This window comes from Oncorhynchus nerka, linkage group LG18 (assembly GCF_034236695.1).
Source record: "Oncorhynchus nerka isolate Pitt River linkage group LG18, Oner_Uvic_2.0, whole genome shotgun sequence".
In the NCBI taxonomy this organism is placed as follows: domain Eukaryota; kingdom Metazoa; phylum Chordata; class Actinopteri; order Salmoniformes; family Salmonidae; genus Oncorhynchus; species Oncorhynchus nerka.
Genome location: NC_088413.1, coordinates 74,959,219 through 74,980,066, shown reverse-complemented (window position 1 = coordinate 74,980,066; position 20,848 = coordinate 74,959,219). Strand labels below are relative to the sequence as shown.

Here is a 20,848-nt window from a genome sequence, read left to right as displayed (position 1 = left end):
GTTTGTGTTTCTATGTTTTTCTATTTCTGTGTTTGGCCTGATATGGTTCTCAATCAGAGGCAGCTGTTTATCGTTGTCCCTGATTGAGAACCATATTTAGGTAGCCTGGGTTTCACTGTTGGTTTGTGGATGTTTGTTTCCGTGTCTGTGTTTTTCACCACATGGTACTGTTTCAGTTTTGGAAATCTGCCGTTACATTCCTGGCCATGGACCCAAAATAGCGGATGTTTTGTTCCCCGAGCCACTTAGTTATCACTTTTGCCTTATGGCAAGGTGCTCCATCATGCTGGAAAAGGCATTGTTCGTCACCAAACTGTTCCTCGATGGTTGGGAGATGTTGCTCTCGGAGGATGTGTTGGTACCATTCTTTATTCATGACTGTGATCTTAGGCAAAATTGTGAGTGAGCCCACTCCCTTGGCTGAGAAGCAAGCCCACACATGAATGGTCTCAGGATGCTTTACTGTTGGCATGACACAGGAATGATGGTAGCCCTCACCTTGTCTTCTCCAGACAAGCTTTTTCCGGATGCCCCAAACAATTGGAAAGGGGATTCATCCGAGAAAATGACTTTATCCCAGTCCTCAGCAGTCCAATCCCTGTACCTTTTGCAGAATATCAGTCTGTCCCTGATGTTTTTCCTGGAGAGAAGTGGCTTCTTTGCTGCCCTTCTTGACACCAGGCCATCCTCCAAAAGTCTTCACCTCACTGTGCGTGCAGATGCACTCACACCTGCCTGCTGCCATTCCTGAGCAAGCTCTGTACTGGTGGTGCCCCGATCCCACAGCTGAATCAACTAGGAGATGGTCCTGGCACTTGCTGGACTTTCTTGGGTGCCCTGAAGCCTCCACAACAATTGAACCGCTCTCCTTGAAGTTCTTGATGATCCGATAAATGGTTGATTTAGGTGCAATCTTACTGGCAGCAATATCCTTGCCTGTGAAGCCCTTCTTGTGCAAAGCAATGATGATGGCACGTGTTTCCTTGCAGGTAACCATGGTTGACTGAGGAAGAACAATGATTCCAAGCACCACCCTCCTTTTGAAGCTTCCAGTCTGTTATTCGAACTCAATCAGCATGACAGGGTGATCTCCAGCCTTGTCCTCGTCAACACTCGCACCTGTGTTAACGAGAGAATCACTGCCATGATGACAGCCGGTCCTTTTGTGGCAGTGGAAATGTTTTGGGGGGATTCAGTTCATTTGCATAGCAAATAGGGACTTTGCAATTAATTGCAATTCATCTGATCACTCTTCATAACATTCTGGAGTATATGCAAATTGTCATCATACAAACTGAGACAGCAGACTTTGTGAAAATATATATTTGTGTCATTCTCAAAACCTTTGGCCATGACTGTACACTCCACTCCCACTATACTACAATCCCTCTGGCAGTCATGCAGACATTTAGAGAAAATTGTCCATTTGCCCTGGAATTGACCTGGCTGGGGCCCGTGTGAGCCTTCCTGTACGGGCTACTTATGAGCGGGGAAGGTGGGATCTGCAGTCCACGGAGCTGAAGCAGAGATCCATTCAAGAAGGTTACGTGTGGGGCGGGCATTGTGCAGCCACCCCCACCCCACCCTCCACCACCTCCACCCTGCACCACCTCCACCTTGCACCACCTCCACCCTGCAAATCATCCCCTCTCACTAGCTAATTTGAAACGTTTCACACCCCCATATTCCAAGACAGATAACTTTTGGTCTGGTTTGGTGATCTACTTTTCTCACGGCACCACGGGTGTGGAGGGAAGAATAAATACAATAATACCACTGGGGTTGAGGCACGTTCTGAGGCCGGACAGAGTCGCAACCTAGCTTTGGGTGGCGATCAGGGGGATAAAATACATTTCATGCTTTGCTCAAGATAGTTGGTAGCATGGATTTGTTTACACACGTATTGGTGTTGGTTAAGGAACAGCTTTGGAATTCATGGGGCTTAACTACACACGGCTTTCTTTTCGGTGGGGGGGTTAATAGGATGTCCTCTCTCTCTCTCTCTCAACTTGAACCTCAAAGTTTGGATTTAAGTAAAACCGCTGTAGCTTTTTACTCAGTAAATAGAGAGAAAGCAGCTTTAAAACTTCTAGGCCCCCAGACACTTGCCCCCCCCCCAAAAAAAAAAAAATAGCATTCAGAATTCCAATTTGACTCAGTTCTACTGAACAGACTAGGACAATGAAAGACAATGGACAATGCCGCAGATATTATCATTGTCAACTATGCTATCTGACTTGGTTGAGTCCTAGCGGCTGTTAATGACAAAACAAACAAAGATTTTCATGATGGACCACTGTATAGACAGGTCTCATAGGTACCCCTTACGAAAAAAGATTGCAGTCAGAGTGCAGTATAACTGCAGTTACGCCTCGATCACACCGACAGCGTTATTGCATTTTGGTACACCAGAAATACAATCATTTCCAATGGCAGTTGCAGGGTGTTCTGTGTGGTACATAGGTTGGATTTATTGAACATATGCATCAAACTATATCTGTGGACGGCTTGACGGAAATGGTAGCAGAACTTTGAACTTTTGTTGCACACATATCCAGATGATGCTGAGTAACATTTTGCTGAATAACGCTGTCATTGTGATCGAGTTGTTTAGAGTGCAGTATATTCTGCAATTACTGCATCCAAAATACCACAGTTGACTGCAGTTACTGCGCTTTTGCTGCAGTTTCAAAACTGCATTATCTTTCTGTAAAGGATTACTTTGAACTTGATCTACACTACCGTTCAAAAGTTTGGGGTCCTTGTTTTTGAAAGAAAAGCATTTTTTTGTCCATTAAAATAACATAAAATTGATCAGAAATACAGTATAGACATTGTTAATGTTGTAAATGACTATTGTAGCTGGAAACAGCTGATTTTTAATGGAATATCTACATAGATAAGAGTGTAAATGACTTAAATGAGGCCCATTATCAGCAACAATCACTCCTGTGTTCCAATAGCACGTTGTGTTAGCTAATCCAAGTTTATCACTTTAAAAGGCTAATCTCAATCTCACCAGTCTCAACGCCAATAAGGCATAATTGCAAAGAAAAAGCCAATAAAAATAAAAGATTAAGATGGGCAAAAGAACACAGACACTGGACAGAGGAACTCTGCCTAGAAGGCCAGCATCCCAGAGTCGCCTCTTCACTGTTGACGTTGAGACTGGTGTTTTGCGGGTACTATTTAATGAAGCTGTCAGTTGAGGACTTGTGAGGCGTTTCTCAAACCAGACACTCTAATATACTTGTCCTCTTGTTCAGTTGTGTACCGGGGCCTCCCACTCCTCTTTCTATTCTGGTTATAGCCAGATCGTGCTCTTCTGTGAAGGGAGAGTACACAGCATTGTATGAGATCTTCAGATTCTTGGCAATTTCTCAGTTGTATTGCTTCTTTAATCAGAACAACAGCTTTCAGCTGTGCTAACATAATTGAAAAAGGGTGTTCTAATGATCAAGTAGCCTTTTAAAATGATAAACTTGGATTAGCTAACACAACGTGCCATTGGAACACAGGAGTGATGGTTGCTGATAATGGGCCTCTGTACGCCTATGTAGATATTCCATAAAAAATCTGACATTTCCAGCTACAATGTCTACACTGTATTTCTGATCAATTTTATGTTATTTTAATGGACATAAAATGTGTTTTCTTTCAAAAACAAGGACATTTCTAAGTGACCCCAAACGTTTGAACGGTAGTATATGTATATATGTAGCTATAATGTCACATTTACAATATGCTTAGAGATGTGTTATACTGTATAGGCTTCAATATACACAATATAATGTACAAAAAATACAGTATACACAAAATACAGTATACACAAAATACAGTAATGCATATCTTTGTAATGTGGCTTCATAGTCAGCATGTGCTAATCATGTATTCCATCCAGTCTATCAAAGCCACTGGATGTAGCCGATGATGAAGCACGTCACAGAATGTTCGGAAAGAGGAGAAGAAGACTCTGTTCTTAGCCTTGTTTGTCGTTCACATAGTCGTTCACACATGCAGCAGGGCTATGATGCGGTTGATGGTTTGCCTGCATGTAGCTAGTCAGCTGCAGCAACAGCAGATGACTGGCATATGAGAGGAGCGACTCAGCCCCCGATCAGCACACTGCAGTGACGTAGTCTCCAGTGTGGGAAAAGACAGGCCAGCGTCCCCATTCACCAGGCTATTTATAGCACGCAATGCCTCAGCGGTCTGTCATAAGCAGCAGCCTAGGGGATCTGCCAGTCAGCAACACTTGTTGTCTGTGGGATCTGCCAGTCAGCAACACTTGTTGTCTGGGATGGGATCCTGCCAGGATCAGCAATACTTGCCTGTGGGATCTGTTGTCTGTCAGGGATCTGCCAGTCAGCAACACTTGTTGTCTGTGGGATCTGCCAGTCAGCAACACTTGTTGTCTGTGGGATCTGCCAGTCAGCAACACTTGTTGTCTGTGGGATCTGCCAGTCAGCAACACTTGTTGTCTGTGGGATCTGCCAGTCAGCAACACTTGTTGTCTGTGGGATCTGCCAGTCAGCAACACTTGTTGTCTGTGGGATCTGCCAGTCAGCAATACTTGTTGTGTGGGATCTGCCAGTCTGTTGTCTGTGGGATCTGCCAGTCAGCAATACTTGTTGTCTGTGGGATCTGCCAGTCAGCAACACTTGTTGTCTGTGGGATCTGCCAGTCAGCAACACTTGTTGTCTGTGGAGTCAGGTGGACACCAGGTTAACATCCCCCTACACAGGGCAAATGACCCTAATCACTGCCCTGTGATATTTTTCCCTGGGAAATAGTGCCTCCTACTGGCACTCCAACACCACTTCCAGTAGCATCTGGTCTCCTATCCAGGGACCGACCAGGACCATACCTGCTTAGTTTCAGAGGCATGCCAGCAGTGGTATGCTGCTGGTTGGTCTGTGACAGCGGCACAATTGATCTTGGACTCTGACTGTGTGTGTGTGTGTGTGTGTGTGTGTGTGTGTGTGTGTGTGTGTGTGTGTGTGTGTGTGTGTGTGTGTGTGTGTGGACAGTGTCTGAGGAGAGAGGAAGGAAGGTGCATCAGTGAGTAATTAACTAACTAACTTACTAACTTAATGTACCGAAGCAAGGTATGATATAACAAGGTACTGTCTACTACACCCTTTCGCTCCCCTCTCACTCTCCCTCACTCCTGTCCTTTCCATATCAAAATAAGGGAGAGTGGAGGAGGATGAGAGGAAGAGACAGGGTGGAGGAGGAAGACAGGAAGAGACAGGGTGGAGGAGGAAGACAGGAAGAGACAGGGTGGAGGAGGAAGACAGGAAGAGACAGGGTGGAGGAGGATGAGAGGAAGAGACAGGGTGGAGGAGGAAGACAGGAAGAGACAGGGTGGAGGAGGAAGACAGGAAGAGACAGGGTGGAGGAGGAAGAGAGGAAAAGACAGTGCAGTGCTGCTTAAACTGGGAGGATATGGCAGAGGAAGGGCTAAAGTCAGAGACTCCACTTGAGCTTCCTGCACAAAAGGGTAATCCTCCCCATAATATAAGTCTTTTGAACTGTTGAACACTTTGGAGTTTCAAACGGCTTCTTGGAAAGAATGTTAACATGTTTTACTTCCTTGTCACTGCAGACTTCACACACCCACTCAAACATTAGCACCTTCAGAATACTAAACCCCACTGCTCTAGAGAGACAGGATATCTTGGTGGGGAGTGACTGACTACATACCAATTCCCAATCCATTACTGCACTGTCAGTAGTACGCTGGTGTTGAACTTTGTTCTGTCTGAGACGTGTAACGCTTTAGTTTACATCGTAAACGCCACTCCACAAAAAGCCATACTCAATAGGAAATGGTAGAATCTGGTGTGGATAGACAAAGTGTCTATCTCAACCAGTTTCAAGTCCGTGAAAGGAGTATGCTGGTGTGGACATTGAAACAGAGCCCATGTCCATGTTCCAATCAGAGCCCATGTCCATGTTCCAATCAGAGCCCATGTCTATGTTCCAATCAGAGCCCATGTTCCAATCAGAGCCCATGTCCATGTTCCAATCAGAGCTCATGTCCATGTTCCAATCAGAGCTCATGTCCATGTTCCAATCAGAGCTCATGTTCCAATCAGAGCCCATGTCTATGTTCCAATCAGAGTCCATGTTCCAATCAGAGCTCATGTCCATGTTCCAATCAGAGCTCATGTACCAATCAGAGCCCATGCCCATTCTTATACGTTCGCCGAAAAGCCTTTTTAAAATATGACATGTTGGCTGGATTCACAACGAGTGTAGCTTTAATTTAGTATCTTACATGTGTGATTTAATGAAAGTTTGATTTTTACATCATTTATTTGAATTTGCCGCGCTGCATTTTCCCTGGCTTTTGGCAGAGTGGGACGCAAGCGTCCCCTATACCATAAGAAGTTAACTGACTTGCATACTTAAATAAAGGTAAAATAGCGGGATTTCTGATAAGCTTCCAGGTTAGAGTCCCGCTCCTTGAAAGCGGCAGCTCTACCCTTTAGCTCAGTGTGAATGTTGCCTGTAATCCATGGCTTCTGGTTGGGGTATGTACGTACAGTCACTGTGGAGATGACGTCCTCGATGCACTTATTGATGAAGCCAGTGACTGATGTGGTGTACTCTTCAATGCCATCAGAAGAATCCAGGAACATATTCCAGTCTGTGCAGCAAAACAGTCCTGTAGTTTAGCATCCGTTTCATCTGACCACTGGTGCTTCCTGCTTTAATTTTTGCTTGTAAGCTGGAATCAGGAGGATAGAATAATGGAGGGTGAGGGAGAGCTTGTACGTGTCTCTGTGTGTGGAGTAAAGGTGGTCTAGAATTGTTTTCCCTCTGGTTGCACATGTAACATGCTGATAGAAATTAGGTAAAACTGATTTAAATTTCACTACATTATAGTGGCAGGGTAGCCTAGTGGTTAGAGAGTTGGACTAGGTTGCAAGTTCCATCCCCCGAGCTGACAAGGTACAAATCTGTCATCCTGTCCCTGAACAGGCAGTTAACCCATCATTGAAAATAAGAATTTGTTCTTAGTTGACTTGCCTAGTTAAATGAATACAAAATAAGGTGAGCAAAACCTTGAGACTTCCTTAAATATTGTGCACCAGTTGTTGTTTACATATATGCATAGGCCCCGCCCCGTTTCTTCCCAGAGGCTGCTGTTCTATCTTGCTGATAGAATGTATAACCCGCCAGCAGTATGTTCTTAATGTTGTCTTTAAGCCACGACTCCGTGAAACATGAGATATTACAGTTTTAGTGTTCCGTTGGTAGGATATACGTGCTTCCAGTTCATCCCATGTATTTTCCAGCGATGGAATGTTAGCTCCCAGATCTTTTCCCGCGAAATCTCCGTTTCCTTCTCCAACGAATGACGGGGATCTGTTCGTGCTCGTGTGTCTGGAGTATATCCCTCCCATCCGACTCATTGAAGAAAAACTCTGTGTCTAATCTGTGGTGAGATTCAGTACCTGATGTCCAGAAGTTTTTTTTCGGTCACAAGAGACGGTAGCTGCAACATTATTTACAAAACAAGTTAAAAACAACCCAGGATTTTTTTTGCATGGTTGGGCAGCCATCCCCTCCAGCGTCAGACTGGGCAAGAAGTGCGCTTCCCAGTAGTCTACTAGTGAAGACATTGAAACAGAAAAGCATGCTACATTCCCAGTAGTCTACTAGTAAGAATTAAAACAGAAAAGCATGCTACATTCCCAGTAGTCTACTAGTGAGGACATTAAAACAGAAAAGCATGCTACATTCCCAGTAGTCTACTAGTAAGGACATTAAAACAGAAAAGCATGCTACATTCCCAGTAGTCTACTAGTGAGGACATTGAAACAGAAAAGCATGCTACATTCCCAGTAGTCTACTAGTGAGGACATTGAAACAGAAAAGCATGCTACATTGCCAGTAGTCTACTAGTGAGGACATTGAAACAGAAAAGCATGCTACATTCCCAGTAGTAGTATGCTACTGACTCCTGAAGGAAATATACAACAACTATCCATAACATTATTCCCAATAGTATTTGGCCTTTTAAAAAGTATCCTCCAGAGCCCATTTAGACTGGCACACCAATTAACAGGATAAAACATGAAGGGCCATTAGCGCTCATTAGTCTGACGATGTGTCAGCGGCTGGAACAGATACCACCGACAGATCAATAGAGCCACCACTACCAGTCATGGCATGTGTCACTTTGATTATGTCCCGATCTGAACACAGCTGAACACAGAGTCCTGGGCTGCAACTGTCTAGTTTTGTCTGAATGAAAGTAAATATTTCACTGGCCACGACTTCATGGCGTTATACTGTACTTATGATCGTGTCCTGAGCTAAACACAGTCATGGGTTTGCAATCGTCTAGTTTTGTCTGAATGACAGTAAATTGTTGGGGCGGATTTAGCACCAAAACCCACATGGTCTAACACTGCACTTTGGAGGAGGTCAAAACATTTGGGGCTCCATTTTACACATGCATGGAGCCAGGCTCATCCAAAGACCCCTCCTAAAACTATATTATCTGTTGTCTCTCTGGAACATCCTAGAAAAACCTCCCTATGTTGAAGTTCCATTCAAACAAATAGACAAAAGCCTAATCATATATTTAAATCTATTGCAACAGTACAAAAATGCAACCTAGTACAAAATGTCTTGAAGCAAATGTCGATGGAACCTACTCTTCTGGAAAAGGGAGATTATAATGCTCATCACTGAGGGTAAAAAAAAAAAAAAAGCATTCTCAATCTCGCGTCTGTAGCAAAAAAGTGTGGAAAGTGTGGAATGAACATATAATTTGACCTAGCTAGAACAGCAGAGTCTACAACAGCAGTCTACAACAGCAGAGTCTGCAACAGCAGAGAATAACAATATTCTTGGCATTATGGCTCTGTGCCTCTGGCTGGCACACCCCTGGCTTTAGCAGGCTAACACTTCTGTCAGTTGGGGGACAAGGCAGTCGATGCCAGGGCTGGATGGTGCCCCGTTGCTCCATCAGTGACGAGCCCCAGAAGCCAAGCTCTGGAAATCTACAGCGTGTTTGAAGTCCATCCACCCAATGAAATGGTGTTATAGTATAGTACCCGGCTTCATTGTAAGCCGCCATGGTGCCATCTCTCTGTGGTCGCATAGGTTGGACAATTGGACCTCAGTCAATTCATTACTGTGGAACTGTACTGTAATATAGTGGAGATGAATGAAACCATCTGTCATCAGGGTCCTAGCACATCACATACCCAATCCTACAATAAAACATTCCACCTCAGTGACCCCACCCCCCATCTTCATCATCCATTGTGTCAACTCCATGTATGCCTTTACCATTCATTCACTTAACTATGCTGAGTAATAAAAGATGACAATCACACGATTTCATGAAGACTCCATGAGAAATGTAGTATGCACTCGTTTTTTCCAGCTCTCTCTCGCTTTTAGTGTAAATGTTTTATTCCCTGGGTAGTTCTGTAGTAGAGAACATCTGATGATTTCTCCTGTGGCCGTTTTCACCCCAATGGGGAGCTCCTCTTCACTCGGTCTGATTGCACTCATTTGCACATGGAAAGACCCGTACAGAACAGCGTGCCGCGACCTAAAGAGGCCTTGCGACTGAGTGCTTGGTGACGCGCTGCCACTCAGCTCCGGCAAATTTATGGCAGAGCGGAGTGGAAGTCTAAAAGGTGGAGAATTTTACAGGAGCCGTACAAATAGAAATGCTAGTTACCATGGCAACTTGACTGGTACACCCTTCGAGCAACGTTGACTTAAATTAGTGTCTGATCTAGTAATTCTAATTCCCCCCCCAAAAATTGCCCTTTTTCTCCCCATTTCGTGATATTCAATTGCTAGTTACTGTCTTGTCTCTTTCAAGTACGGACTCGAGAGAGGCGAAGGTCGAGAGCCGTGCACAACCCAACCAAGCGCACTGCTTCTTGTCACAATGCCCACATAATCCAGAAGCCAGCCTCACCAATGTGAGGAAACGGCGTACACCAGGCAACCGTGTCAGCATGCACTGCGCCCGGCCCGCCACAGGAGTCGCTAGTGTGCAATGGGACAAGGATATCCCTGCCGGCCAAACCCGGACAACGCTGGGCCAATTGTGCGTTGCCCCATGCGTCTCTCGGTCGCTGCCAGCTGCGACAGAGCCTGGACTCAAATCCAGAATCTCTAGTGGCAAAGATAGCACTACGATGCAGTGCCTTAGACCACTGTGCCACTCGGGAGGCCAAGTAACTCAAATTCTATGCTCAGACCACGGCAACTTGACTGGTACAGTCACGGGTAAACTCAATATTGTCGCTGGTCCATCCATCACAAAAGGTTAACTTGAATGGTAATGTTCGTTCCAGTCATTCTAGTGATATGGCACAGACAAGGCTGTACGTCAGTCAACTGGATCTGGGGATAATGCAGTGAGGATCTCACCTGAGGTCGAGGGTGGCCCGAGACCAGACAGGCTAGCTCCAGGGTCTCTCCCTCCCGGATGGTGTAGACGCGTTCGGTATAGCGCTCCTCCTCCACGTTGCATGCATGGCCAGAATGGATGATTCGGACTGTAGGAGGTGCTGTTGAGGAAGAAAATATCAAATAAATTAATGTCAGGTTCAATGAGAAACACAGATGTAACTGGTCATATCAATCCTTTTCAATAAGGTGGAAAAGTGGTTTATATGACAATCGATGAAATATAAACACATCTGGAGACCTTTTTTGGTGACAGGCTTTTGACACGACAGCGTCACGGTGGCTAGCGAGCGGTGGCTAATTATCTGTGAACAACTTCAACTAGCTAGCTAACAAACTAACTGTGGGATAACAATTCAGATATGTAAAGTTAATTAGCTACTGCAATGCTCTTTGATAGCAAATGTAAATCTGGCTAGTCTATTCACTAATGTTTACATTTTGATGTTTGTAATGTCTCCAATTTCCAAGTGAGTAGAAGGGGCACTATGTGTTGTGTGCGTCACAGTTTTCCGTCTGGGTAGTTGTTGTTGCCAATGCTAGTTTCAAGTGCTAGTTTTGGAGAACACTGGTGGTCAAACGTCACAACACCTTCTATACTGCTTCTAAACACTGTGTTTCCATTCATCCACATGGCTACCACCGAAAATATAGAGAAGATGACCTATTATTTTTGTTTTCGTAAGGACCCCAAAAAGGTTGGTTGAGAGAACCCATTCAAGTAAGTAAATCAAATATATTACTAGCTCGCTAGCTCATTATGAACATATTCTCCAGTTCCTAGAGGGGAAATCTTTGAGGACAGAGCATCACAATATCCAGGGCTGTTTGATTAGAGTATAATGAAGCCCGTTTCGTTGTTGTGTTTTCCGTACTCAGACATGGAAAGCTGTGAAAGCCTGTTTGCAGATGAAAAGAGAGGTTGCAAGAGACTACGGGTATATCCTATATGCCATGGGTTATATGTGTAGGCCTACCTACAGTATGTTAGCAAAAATGTTAGCAAAATCACACACAATGTATAGACCTGTTACAGTTGGAGCAGGCCAACCCTGCAGGAGGTGTGTGAGTGTTCGGTTTTTTTTTAAAGCATGGATTTAACCTTTATTTAACCAGGCAAGTCAGTTAAGAACAAATGAATATTTACAATGACGGCCTACCCCATCCAAACCCGAACAGTGGTTTAACTGCCTGTTCAGGGGCAGAACGACAGGTTACTAGTCCAAAGTTCTAACCACTAGGCTACCCTGCCGCCCCTGCCTACCCCAGCCGCCCCTGCCTACCCCAGCCAAACCCGGACGATGCTGGGCCAATTGTGCTTCCACCCTCTGGGAGTCCCAATCAGGGCGATACAGCTTGGATTTAAACCAGGTACTGTAATGATGCCTCTTGCACTGAGATGCAGTGCCTTAGACCGCTGCGCCACTCGGGAGCTAAATAACTTTTATTCCAGCCTAGCAACTAAATGAGTTGATAATCAAGTGTGCTATTGCTGGGCTGGTATAGAAGTCTGCTCACCCAGTAGATCAGGGATCAGTGGAGCAAGGTTGGTCACCGCTGGTATGGATTTATTTTTGTTCACCTGAAATGATGCTTTAGTATTAATAACCTACTTGTTACCACTCAGTTATCTATTTTTGTTTAGAGTAACATGTCTAATCTTTAAATACCAGTTAGCTTATTTGTACATTTTGAAGTGATGAAGTATTGATTCTTTGAAGTGAAGTCTTTAAAACTGTTTTTAATTGTTAAACTATTATGCAAAATGAACTAGTGCCAATGTTGATTAATCACAATCCTGCAGCAAAGAGGGGAAGTTATGGGTTATGGGGGTTATGTCTGTAATGTGTCTTTGTGCTGTGTTCTCAAATCAAAATTTCCTTTTTGTTGCAAGATCACCAATCTGTTTGATTTGATTGTCACTCTCTCTCAGTATATCAGCTGTGTAAATCCATTTTTGCAGCTTATCATATGTCATGCATCACCAATACAGTATGATGGAATTACTAGCCTTAGTGGCATCTGTCATCTGAAGCAGAGCATGGCTAAACTCACACATTGAGAACATACAGCTCAACATGTAAACAATTTAAAATTATACCAGTAGACAACGTATATGAGGCAAACTATATACCGAGTTTTGTATATTGTGAGTTTTGTTGAAATGTTTTGCCCTCACGCACTGTTTACTCCTAACGCACTGATCTGCTGAGCACCTTTTGGAGCGCCGCCCTAGCAAGGCATTTGATTGGTTTGACGTGTTGAGAGGCGTCATTGATTTACACTGGGTTCTGACCCCGCGTTAGATGATTTCTGACATGGAACTTCAGGGTTCGTGACGAGGCTACAGTCCATAAAACTAGCATGTAGAAACAGTGAAATAAACAGAGGTATGGCTAAAGTCACAGTCCATATAACTAGGGCAATACATTTTTCTCCTGTTCATGAAAAACGTCTGCCTCTGCTGATTCACACAACGTTACCCGGGTGCAGTTCCCTGCATCTCCCCGGCTGATGTAAAGCACAGACGATTTGAGGGGAGCAAGATGTATGCAATAAACCAAGGATATTATTCATCTTTAGAAACGAGAGATAAAAATAAAAATAACCTTATCTTATTAGACTTCACAAAGTTGTGCACGGGAGACTGACGAGCCGGGATGTTTCCAATATTGATCCCCCCCATATGAACAGCCAGAACTGAAGCCTTCAGTATCACAGAGCTGGGGAGCTTCAATGATATACTCATGAGTCATTCCCCCAAGTAGCTTGAAATTAATGTAATTTTCTACTATTCTTATTGAGGTAGCCTCCTATCGTGCAGAGTAGAGTAGTTCATTGCAATGTGTTTGAAATGTGCTGTTTGAAATGAAAATAATGATTTAATGTTGAGAATATTGGGAGGCCATAACGCAACATAAGAAAAATTTTGAGCCGGGAAAATTAGTTTCTACTCATATTGGGGGGGTGGGGGGGGTTATGGTAATTAAAAAGCACAGGCCCAAAATAGCTAACGAGCTAAAGGTTAAGGCTGTTCCATCGGATTGCACAACAAAGGGAAAAACTTAAAGTATTGTACTTCCTGTGTGCCAGCTGCCTGCAATGTACCCTGACCTACTTTTCTATTGTCTATTTTTAGAGAATGAGTCTCTTCCCCCCTCCCCACCCCCACATGACTCTGCTAATGTGGCCATCCTGTGATGTCAGTCTTCTCTGTAGCATGCCTCACCAAAATATGGCCCCATAGGATGACAATGACGTGGGTACCCATTTTCTTGGTTCAGTGAGTAGCATATGTTCAGGGTTTAACATATGGAATCACGTCTCGTGTGTGGATTTGAATAGAATAAAACGACCTCGGAGAAAAGAGAGGCAAACAATTTGGACGTGTGTTCATGTAGCCTGTGTTCGCCCACATAAAAAAATACTACAGATTACTATAGTACTTACTATAAAAATCTACAGAATGCTGTTGTAAACGTTAGTATACTGTAGAAGTATCCCTCAATCGTATAGTGCTTACTAAATAATTTTTATATCGATTGGGCTGCTAGCTAGCTTTACTGCTAGCTGCTAGCTTCGTCAACGCTGTTTTGATTTGAGCTGTCCTTGTGGAGCTCATGCCGGGGATTTCCTCTGAGGTTCTCCCTCGATTGAGTAGTGCTTACTATAGAATTGTGTAGTATGCTATACTCCACACTGTAGTATCCCTTGATTTATTTGACTATTTAAAAACACAATACAACCACAAATGTGGATACAACGCATTTAGAGATTTGTTCGAGAATAAAAACATTTTAAAAAATGTATTTAAAATATATTTCCATTGTGGCCCAACAGCTACAGCTAACCCACATGAAAAAAATACCTCAACCAGAACAAATATATTTTATATTTGAGATTCTTCAAAGTAGCCACCAAACGGTTTGCTTGATGACAGTTCTGCACACTCTTGGCATTCTCTCAACCAGAACATAAGACACACAGGTTTGTGACAGGCCACCTAACAACCTTCGCAAAAATGCATTACATCTAAACGTTAGTGATTCTAGGCCCATTAAAGGAAAACTGTACAAAGGCAGACAACTTTTTTTTGTAATTTATTTATTTTTTACCCCTCTTTTCCTCCCAAATGTCGTGGTATCCAATTGGTAGTTACAGTCTTGTCTCAACGCTTCAACTCCCGTACAGAGTCGGGAGAGGTGAAGGTCGAGAGCCGTGTGTACTCCGAAACGCAACCCAACCAACGTGCACTGCTTCTTGACAATGCCCACTTAACCCAGAAGCCAGCTGCACCAATGTGTAGGAGGAAAACACTGTACACCTGGCGACCGTGTCAGCGTGCATTGCGCTTGAACCGCCACAGGAGTCACTAGTGCGCGATGGGACAAGGACATCCCTGCCGGGCCAAACCCTCCCCAAACCCTCCCCTAACCCGGACGACGCTGGGCCAATTCTGCCCCGCCCCATGGGTCTCCCGGTCGTGACAGAGCCTGGACTCGAACCCAGAATCTCTAGTGGACCACAGCGCCACTCAGGAGGCCCAAGAAGAAACAAAGTTGTTTAATTAAACCTTATAGGATTAGCTTGTTTGACAGAAATAACGCACATTAACAAGAGTACACCAAAATGGCTTTGATCTGTTACTTCCGCTATATAGCTTTGTGAAATACAACAGTGTTCAGCTGACCAAGTTCACAAGAGGACTAAGAACAAACAATTAATGTCCTTCTGATGGTAGAAAATGAATAACAGTTAAACACTGCATTTACATAAACAGTCTTTTTTAGAAATACAAATGACTTTACTTAAAGGGTCACTATTGGAGGGCTCTGCCAATAAACTGCCTGGGCCTCAAACCAGCAGAGCCTCTCCAAACAAACCAACTGAAAACAGAAGAACATTATTGCAGTGGTTTTACATAATGAACATCTTGAATATTGTCACGTGAATAAACTCAGTGATGGTCAAACTGAACACATACAATTCAGAACAGTCGACCACACTCCAAACATTTCTTCATGGACAGCATGGTCACAAAATGGTTAATCACAGAAATCAACCAACATCAATGACTTACAGTCCATACACACAAAGGACCTTCCAGGTACAAAGCTCTCACGTGAGCATGACCAAGGGGTGCTTTCATACGTTTCTCTCCTCTTCTTCTTTCTGGTTTAACAGTGGTTGGCATCCAATATGTTGCATTACCACCCACAACTGGACTATAATATAAATCCATGATAAAAACCTACTCCCCCCTTCCACTACTTTGACCCCATCTGCTCCTGCACCATGCCAACGGCCTGGGAGAACGGGACACCAACACCCAACACACCCTGTAAACCTTCTGAAGTCAAATCTTGTATACCCAAATACTTCTCTGCAGCTGCCACCACAACATCTATATTCTGTGATTTGTGTTTCATCTCTGTGGTACAGTTGATAACCATTGCTATGAACACTAACAAGCCAACCTTACTGAAGCATAAAGTATATCACTCGTTGGCCTATCCCTCTGTTCTGGCACAGATCTACTACTCACAGGGATCCTCTCAGAATCCCAAACCCTTGACCCATCCTCCTCTACTTTCTTCACTGCTTCAGCATATGACATATTCTGCAGTCAATACTGCCATATATTGGTAAACATAAATATACCAGGTTACTACAAAATACATTTGATTGATAGATAAACCATACTCCATGCAAAGCCAACCAAGTCTCCATTCAAGACGAGCCTCATGTCAACAACTGTCAATCATTTCCTGCCATGTATCATCTCCAGTACCTGAATCTAGAAAGACTCTTCGACTGAAGTGCATCTCTGCCTCCGCCTGCTCTTCACCCAGAGTTCCACAGTAGATAGTAGGTATCACCATCACCATAACCAGAACCTCAATCAGTCTTGTAACTGAAGAATGTGTGACAGACTAGGAACCAAAGTTTTGGTCAGTTTCCCTGGGCCCCCATTTTAGGGGAGGACGTGCAGAAAATGTATAGAAGCACCCCTTGGTGTTCCGGCTTTGTACCTGGAAGATCATTTGTGTGTTTCGAATATAAGTTGTTGGGTTGTTTCTGTGAGCAACCATTTTGTGACCATGCTGTCTTGAATATTTGTATTTTATTTGACCTTTATTTAACTAGGCAAGTCAGTTAAGAACAAATTCTTATTTACAATAATGGCCTACCAGGGAACCGTGAATGAACTTCCTTGTTCAGGGGCAGAACGACAGATCACCTTGTCAGCTCGGGGATTCAATCCAGCAACATTTCAGCTACTGGCCCAACGATCTAACTACGAGGCTACCTGCCGCCCCCAAAAATGTTTGGCTTGTGGTCAATTGTTCTGAATGGTATGTGTTGAGTTTGACCATCAGTGAGTTTATTCATGTGTGACAATATTGAAGATGTTCATTATGTATATGTATAGTACATGTATAGTACATGTATAGTATGTATAGTATAGTATAGTAATTATGATTATTCACTTTAGTGCTTTTGAGGACATTACTGCAGTATTCACTGCAATGATATCCTTTTGTTTTCAGTTGGTTTGTTTGGAGAGACTTTGCTGATTTGAGGTCCAGGCAGTTTATTGACTGAGCCCTCAAATAAAGGTGACTGTCTTCTTAAGAAATCATTTCTATTTCTACAATATCTACTGTTCATGTAAATGCAGTGGTTCACTGTTCTTTATTTTCTACCATCAAAATGACAGTATTGCTTGTCACTGTTTGTTCATCTTGTGAACTTGGCCAGCTGAATATCTGTGAAAGCACTGTTATATTTCAGAAAGCTTTCTAGTGGAAGTTACAGTTATTTATCTGTCAAACAAGCAAACCTAATCCTCTAAGCTTTAGAAAACATTGTTTCTTTATATCTGCCGCTACTGTTTCCCTTTAAATGGGCCTAGAACCTCTCTAAGTTTAGATGTTACAATTGTCTGGTCTGTTGCATTGCTCAGAACTGTTGACCCAACTCAATAGGTGGCCTGTCACAAACTTGTGTGTCTCATGTTCTGGTTGAGGTGTTCTCCTCATTAAACAGTAACCATCGTAGTCTGGTAGTTTTAGCTAACCCTAGTCGGCAGGTGTTACTACATTATAAACTGGGTTGTTCGAGACCCGAATGCTGTTTGGCTGAAAGCTATATTATATCAGACTGTATACCACGTGTATGACAAAACATTTTTACTGCTCTAATTACATTGGTAACCAGTTTATAATAGCAATAAGGCACCTCAGGGGTTTGTGGTTTATTGCCAATATACCACAGCTAAGGGCTGTATCCAGGCACTCTGTGTTGCATCTTGCATAAGAACAACCCCTTAGGCGTGGCATATTGGCCAAATACCACACCCGCTCGGGCTTTATTGCTTACATTTACTACAGTCATGTTCGCAAATACACTATAGAACACTACCATCATGTCTGCAAAAATACTACAGTGAATGCTATAGTATACCACAGGCACGTCTCCAAAAACACTACAGTAAATACTATGCTAGGTTAAAAGACACATTTCAGTTGAATGCAGTCAGTTGTGCAACTGACTAGGTATCCCCCCTTTCCCTTTCCTTTATAGTACAATACAGTCATGTCCACAAAAACACTACAGTGTATATAAATATAGTAATACTACAGTATTTAGACCATAGTATTTTTTTCATGTGGATCCAAATTGAATAACTTGGATTTAAAGGCTAGTGTTTTGAGCCAGCTCAAATGTTTTTCTTCTTTCCAAGTCTGACATTCTATCAGTGCCAAGCCGTCTGTGCGGGGTTCTGGGAAGGTCCAATCATTCAAGCAGCCAGAACATGATTGGCAGTTCACTTTTGGTGCAGTCATCATGGTATAAGACTTGCTGTCTATCTCTTGACTTACAACCCATCTCTCTACCTCTGACTACAACCCATCTCTCTACCTCTGACTACAACCCATCTCTCTACCTCTGGCTACAAAACATCTCTCTACCTCTGGCTACAACACATCTCTCTACCTCTGGCTACAACACATCTCTCTACCTCTGGCTACAACACATCTCTCTACCTCTGGCTACAACACATCTCTCTACCTCTGGCTACAACACATCTCTACCTCTGGCTACAACACATCTCTGACTACAACCCATCTCTCTACCTCTGACTACAACCCATCTCTACCTCTGACTACAACCCATCTCTCTACCTCTGACTACAACCCATCTCTACCTCTGGCTACAACCCATCTCTACCTCTGGCTACAACCCATCTCTCTACCTCTGGCTACAACACATCTCTCTACCTCTGGCTACAACACATCTCTCTACCTCTGACTACAACACATCTCTCTCTGACTACAACACATCTCTCTACCCTCTGACTACAACACATCTCTCTACCTCTGACTACAACACATCTGGCTACCTCTGACTACAACACATCTCTACCTCTGGCTACAACACATCTCTACCTCTGGCTACAACACATCTCTACCTCTGGCTACAACACATCTCTCTACCTCTGGCTACAACACATCTCTACCTCTGGCTACAACATCTCTCTACCTCTGGCTACAACACATCTCTCTACCTCTGGCTACAACACATCTCTCTACCTCTGGCTACAACACATCTCTCTACCTCTGGCTACAACATCTCTCTACCTCTGGCTACAACACATCTCTCTACCTCTGGCTACAACACATCTCTCTACCTCTGGCTACAACACATCTCTACCTCTGGCTACAACACATATCTCTACCTCTGCTACAACACATCTCTCTACCTCTGGCTACAACACATCCTCTGGCTACCCATCTCTGACCTCTGGCTACAACACATCTCTCTACCTCTGACTACAACACATCTCTCTACCTCTGACTACAACACATCTCTCTACCTCTGACTACAACACATCTCTACCTCTGACTACAACACATCTCTACCTCTGACTACAACACATCTCTCTACCTCTGACTACAACACATCTCTCTACCTCTGACTACAACCCATCTCAACACATCTACCTCTGGCTACAACACATCTCTCTACCTCTGGCTACAACACATCTCTCTACCTCTGGCTACAACACATCTCTCTACCTCTGACTACAACACATCTCTCTACCTCTGGCTACAACACATCTCTCTACCTCTGGCTACAACACATCTCTCTACCTCTGGCTACAACACATCTCTCTACCTCTCTACCTCTGACTACAACACATCTCTCTACCTCTGACTACAACCCATCTCTCTACCTCTGACTACAACCCATCTCTCTACCTCTGGCTACAACCCATCTCTCTACCTCTGGCTACAACCCATCTCTCTACCTCTGACTACAACCCATCTCTCTACCTCTGACGACAACCCATCTCTCTACCTCTGACTGCAGCCCATCATGGATACAGGAGAAGTTAAAAATATTTGAGGTCAAGGGATCCATGCGATGTCTTATTCATGAAGCTAGATCTGCATATGTCACTGAATCTTCAATACAGTAGCTAGATGAACTCTGCAGTAAATTGAAATTGAATGTCTGGACGAAACAGCAACATCATCGCTGAACTGAATGTGTTCATTTGCATATCAAATTCAGCTTTCAAAAGGATTTGTTTTCATTTAATTAAACACTGTCATTCGCATCTGTCATATTTTTGGTGGCGTAATTGTTGGACTCACTTCTCTGACATGAAGTGAACAGACATCTGAGTGTTTCAGAAGCAGCGGAGGGAGTGACAAACCAAGTGCCAGAAGACTAATAGGGATAAACACAGTCACTCTACTCTAACTCTGCACAGTGGCAACCGAGTTGGCTAATGGTTATCACTTTGAGCTAGCTAGACCCAGGATGGCAGAAGTGGGACAGTACTACTGCTTCTCAAAAAAAAAACTAATACAAAAACCATTAACCAACGACAAACTTGTATGAGCAACAACCAGAAATACATGGGGATGGGAAATAGATCTACGTATTTACAATGAATGACACAAATCACAGCTTTGTCAAAGCTAGCGAGTGTTTTAGCTGGACTGGGTCACAATGGGTCCACACACACACACACACACACACACCCGAGCCACAGCCCCATTTGGACCTGCAATCCCCTTTTTACAGTGAGCTCCTCTCTATCTTCTCAATCACTCTAATCAACAGTGGGGCCAGGAGGATAATAGCCCTGATTGGATGAAGCAGCCCGCTGCCATTCCTGATAATCACTTAGATACACATGACAGGACAACTGCTTGGGGACTACGCCACATCCACCGGCTGCTCCTGCCACATGGGCCGACTGCGGTTCGGCTTAGCCTGCCAACCTGGCCTGTACTCCCTGGATCTCCCTCACCCACCACCCCCTAAACCAATGCATTACAACAGCGTTCTGGGAGGAAGGGCAGAGTAGCAG

At 43.8% G+C, this 20,848-nt stretch overlaps 1 protein-coding gene across 1 annotated transcript in view; it reads right to left on the bottom strand.

The window, feature by feature from the left end:
* The window catches only part of LOC115146454 (MAM domain-containing glycosylphosphatidylinositol anchor protein 2), a 216,856-nt gene that overhangs the window by 146,009 nt on the left and 49,999 nt on the right, over nt 1–20,848 (bottom strand). Inside the window, exon 2 of the mRNA XM_029688540.2 lies at nt 10,420–10,559. Within this exon, the coding sequence (XP_029544400.1) occupies nt 10,420–10,559 (140 nt within the window). The remainder of the gene's footprint in view (nt 1–10,419; nt 10,560–20,848) is intronic.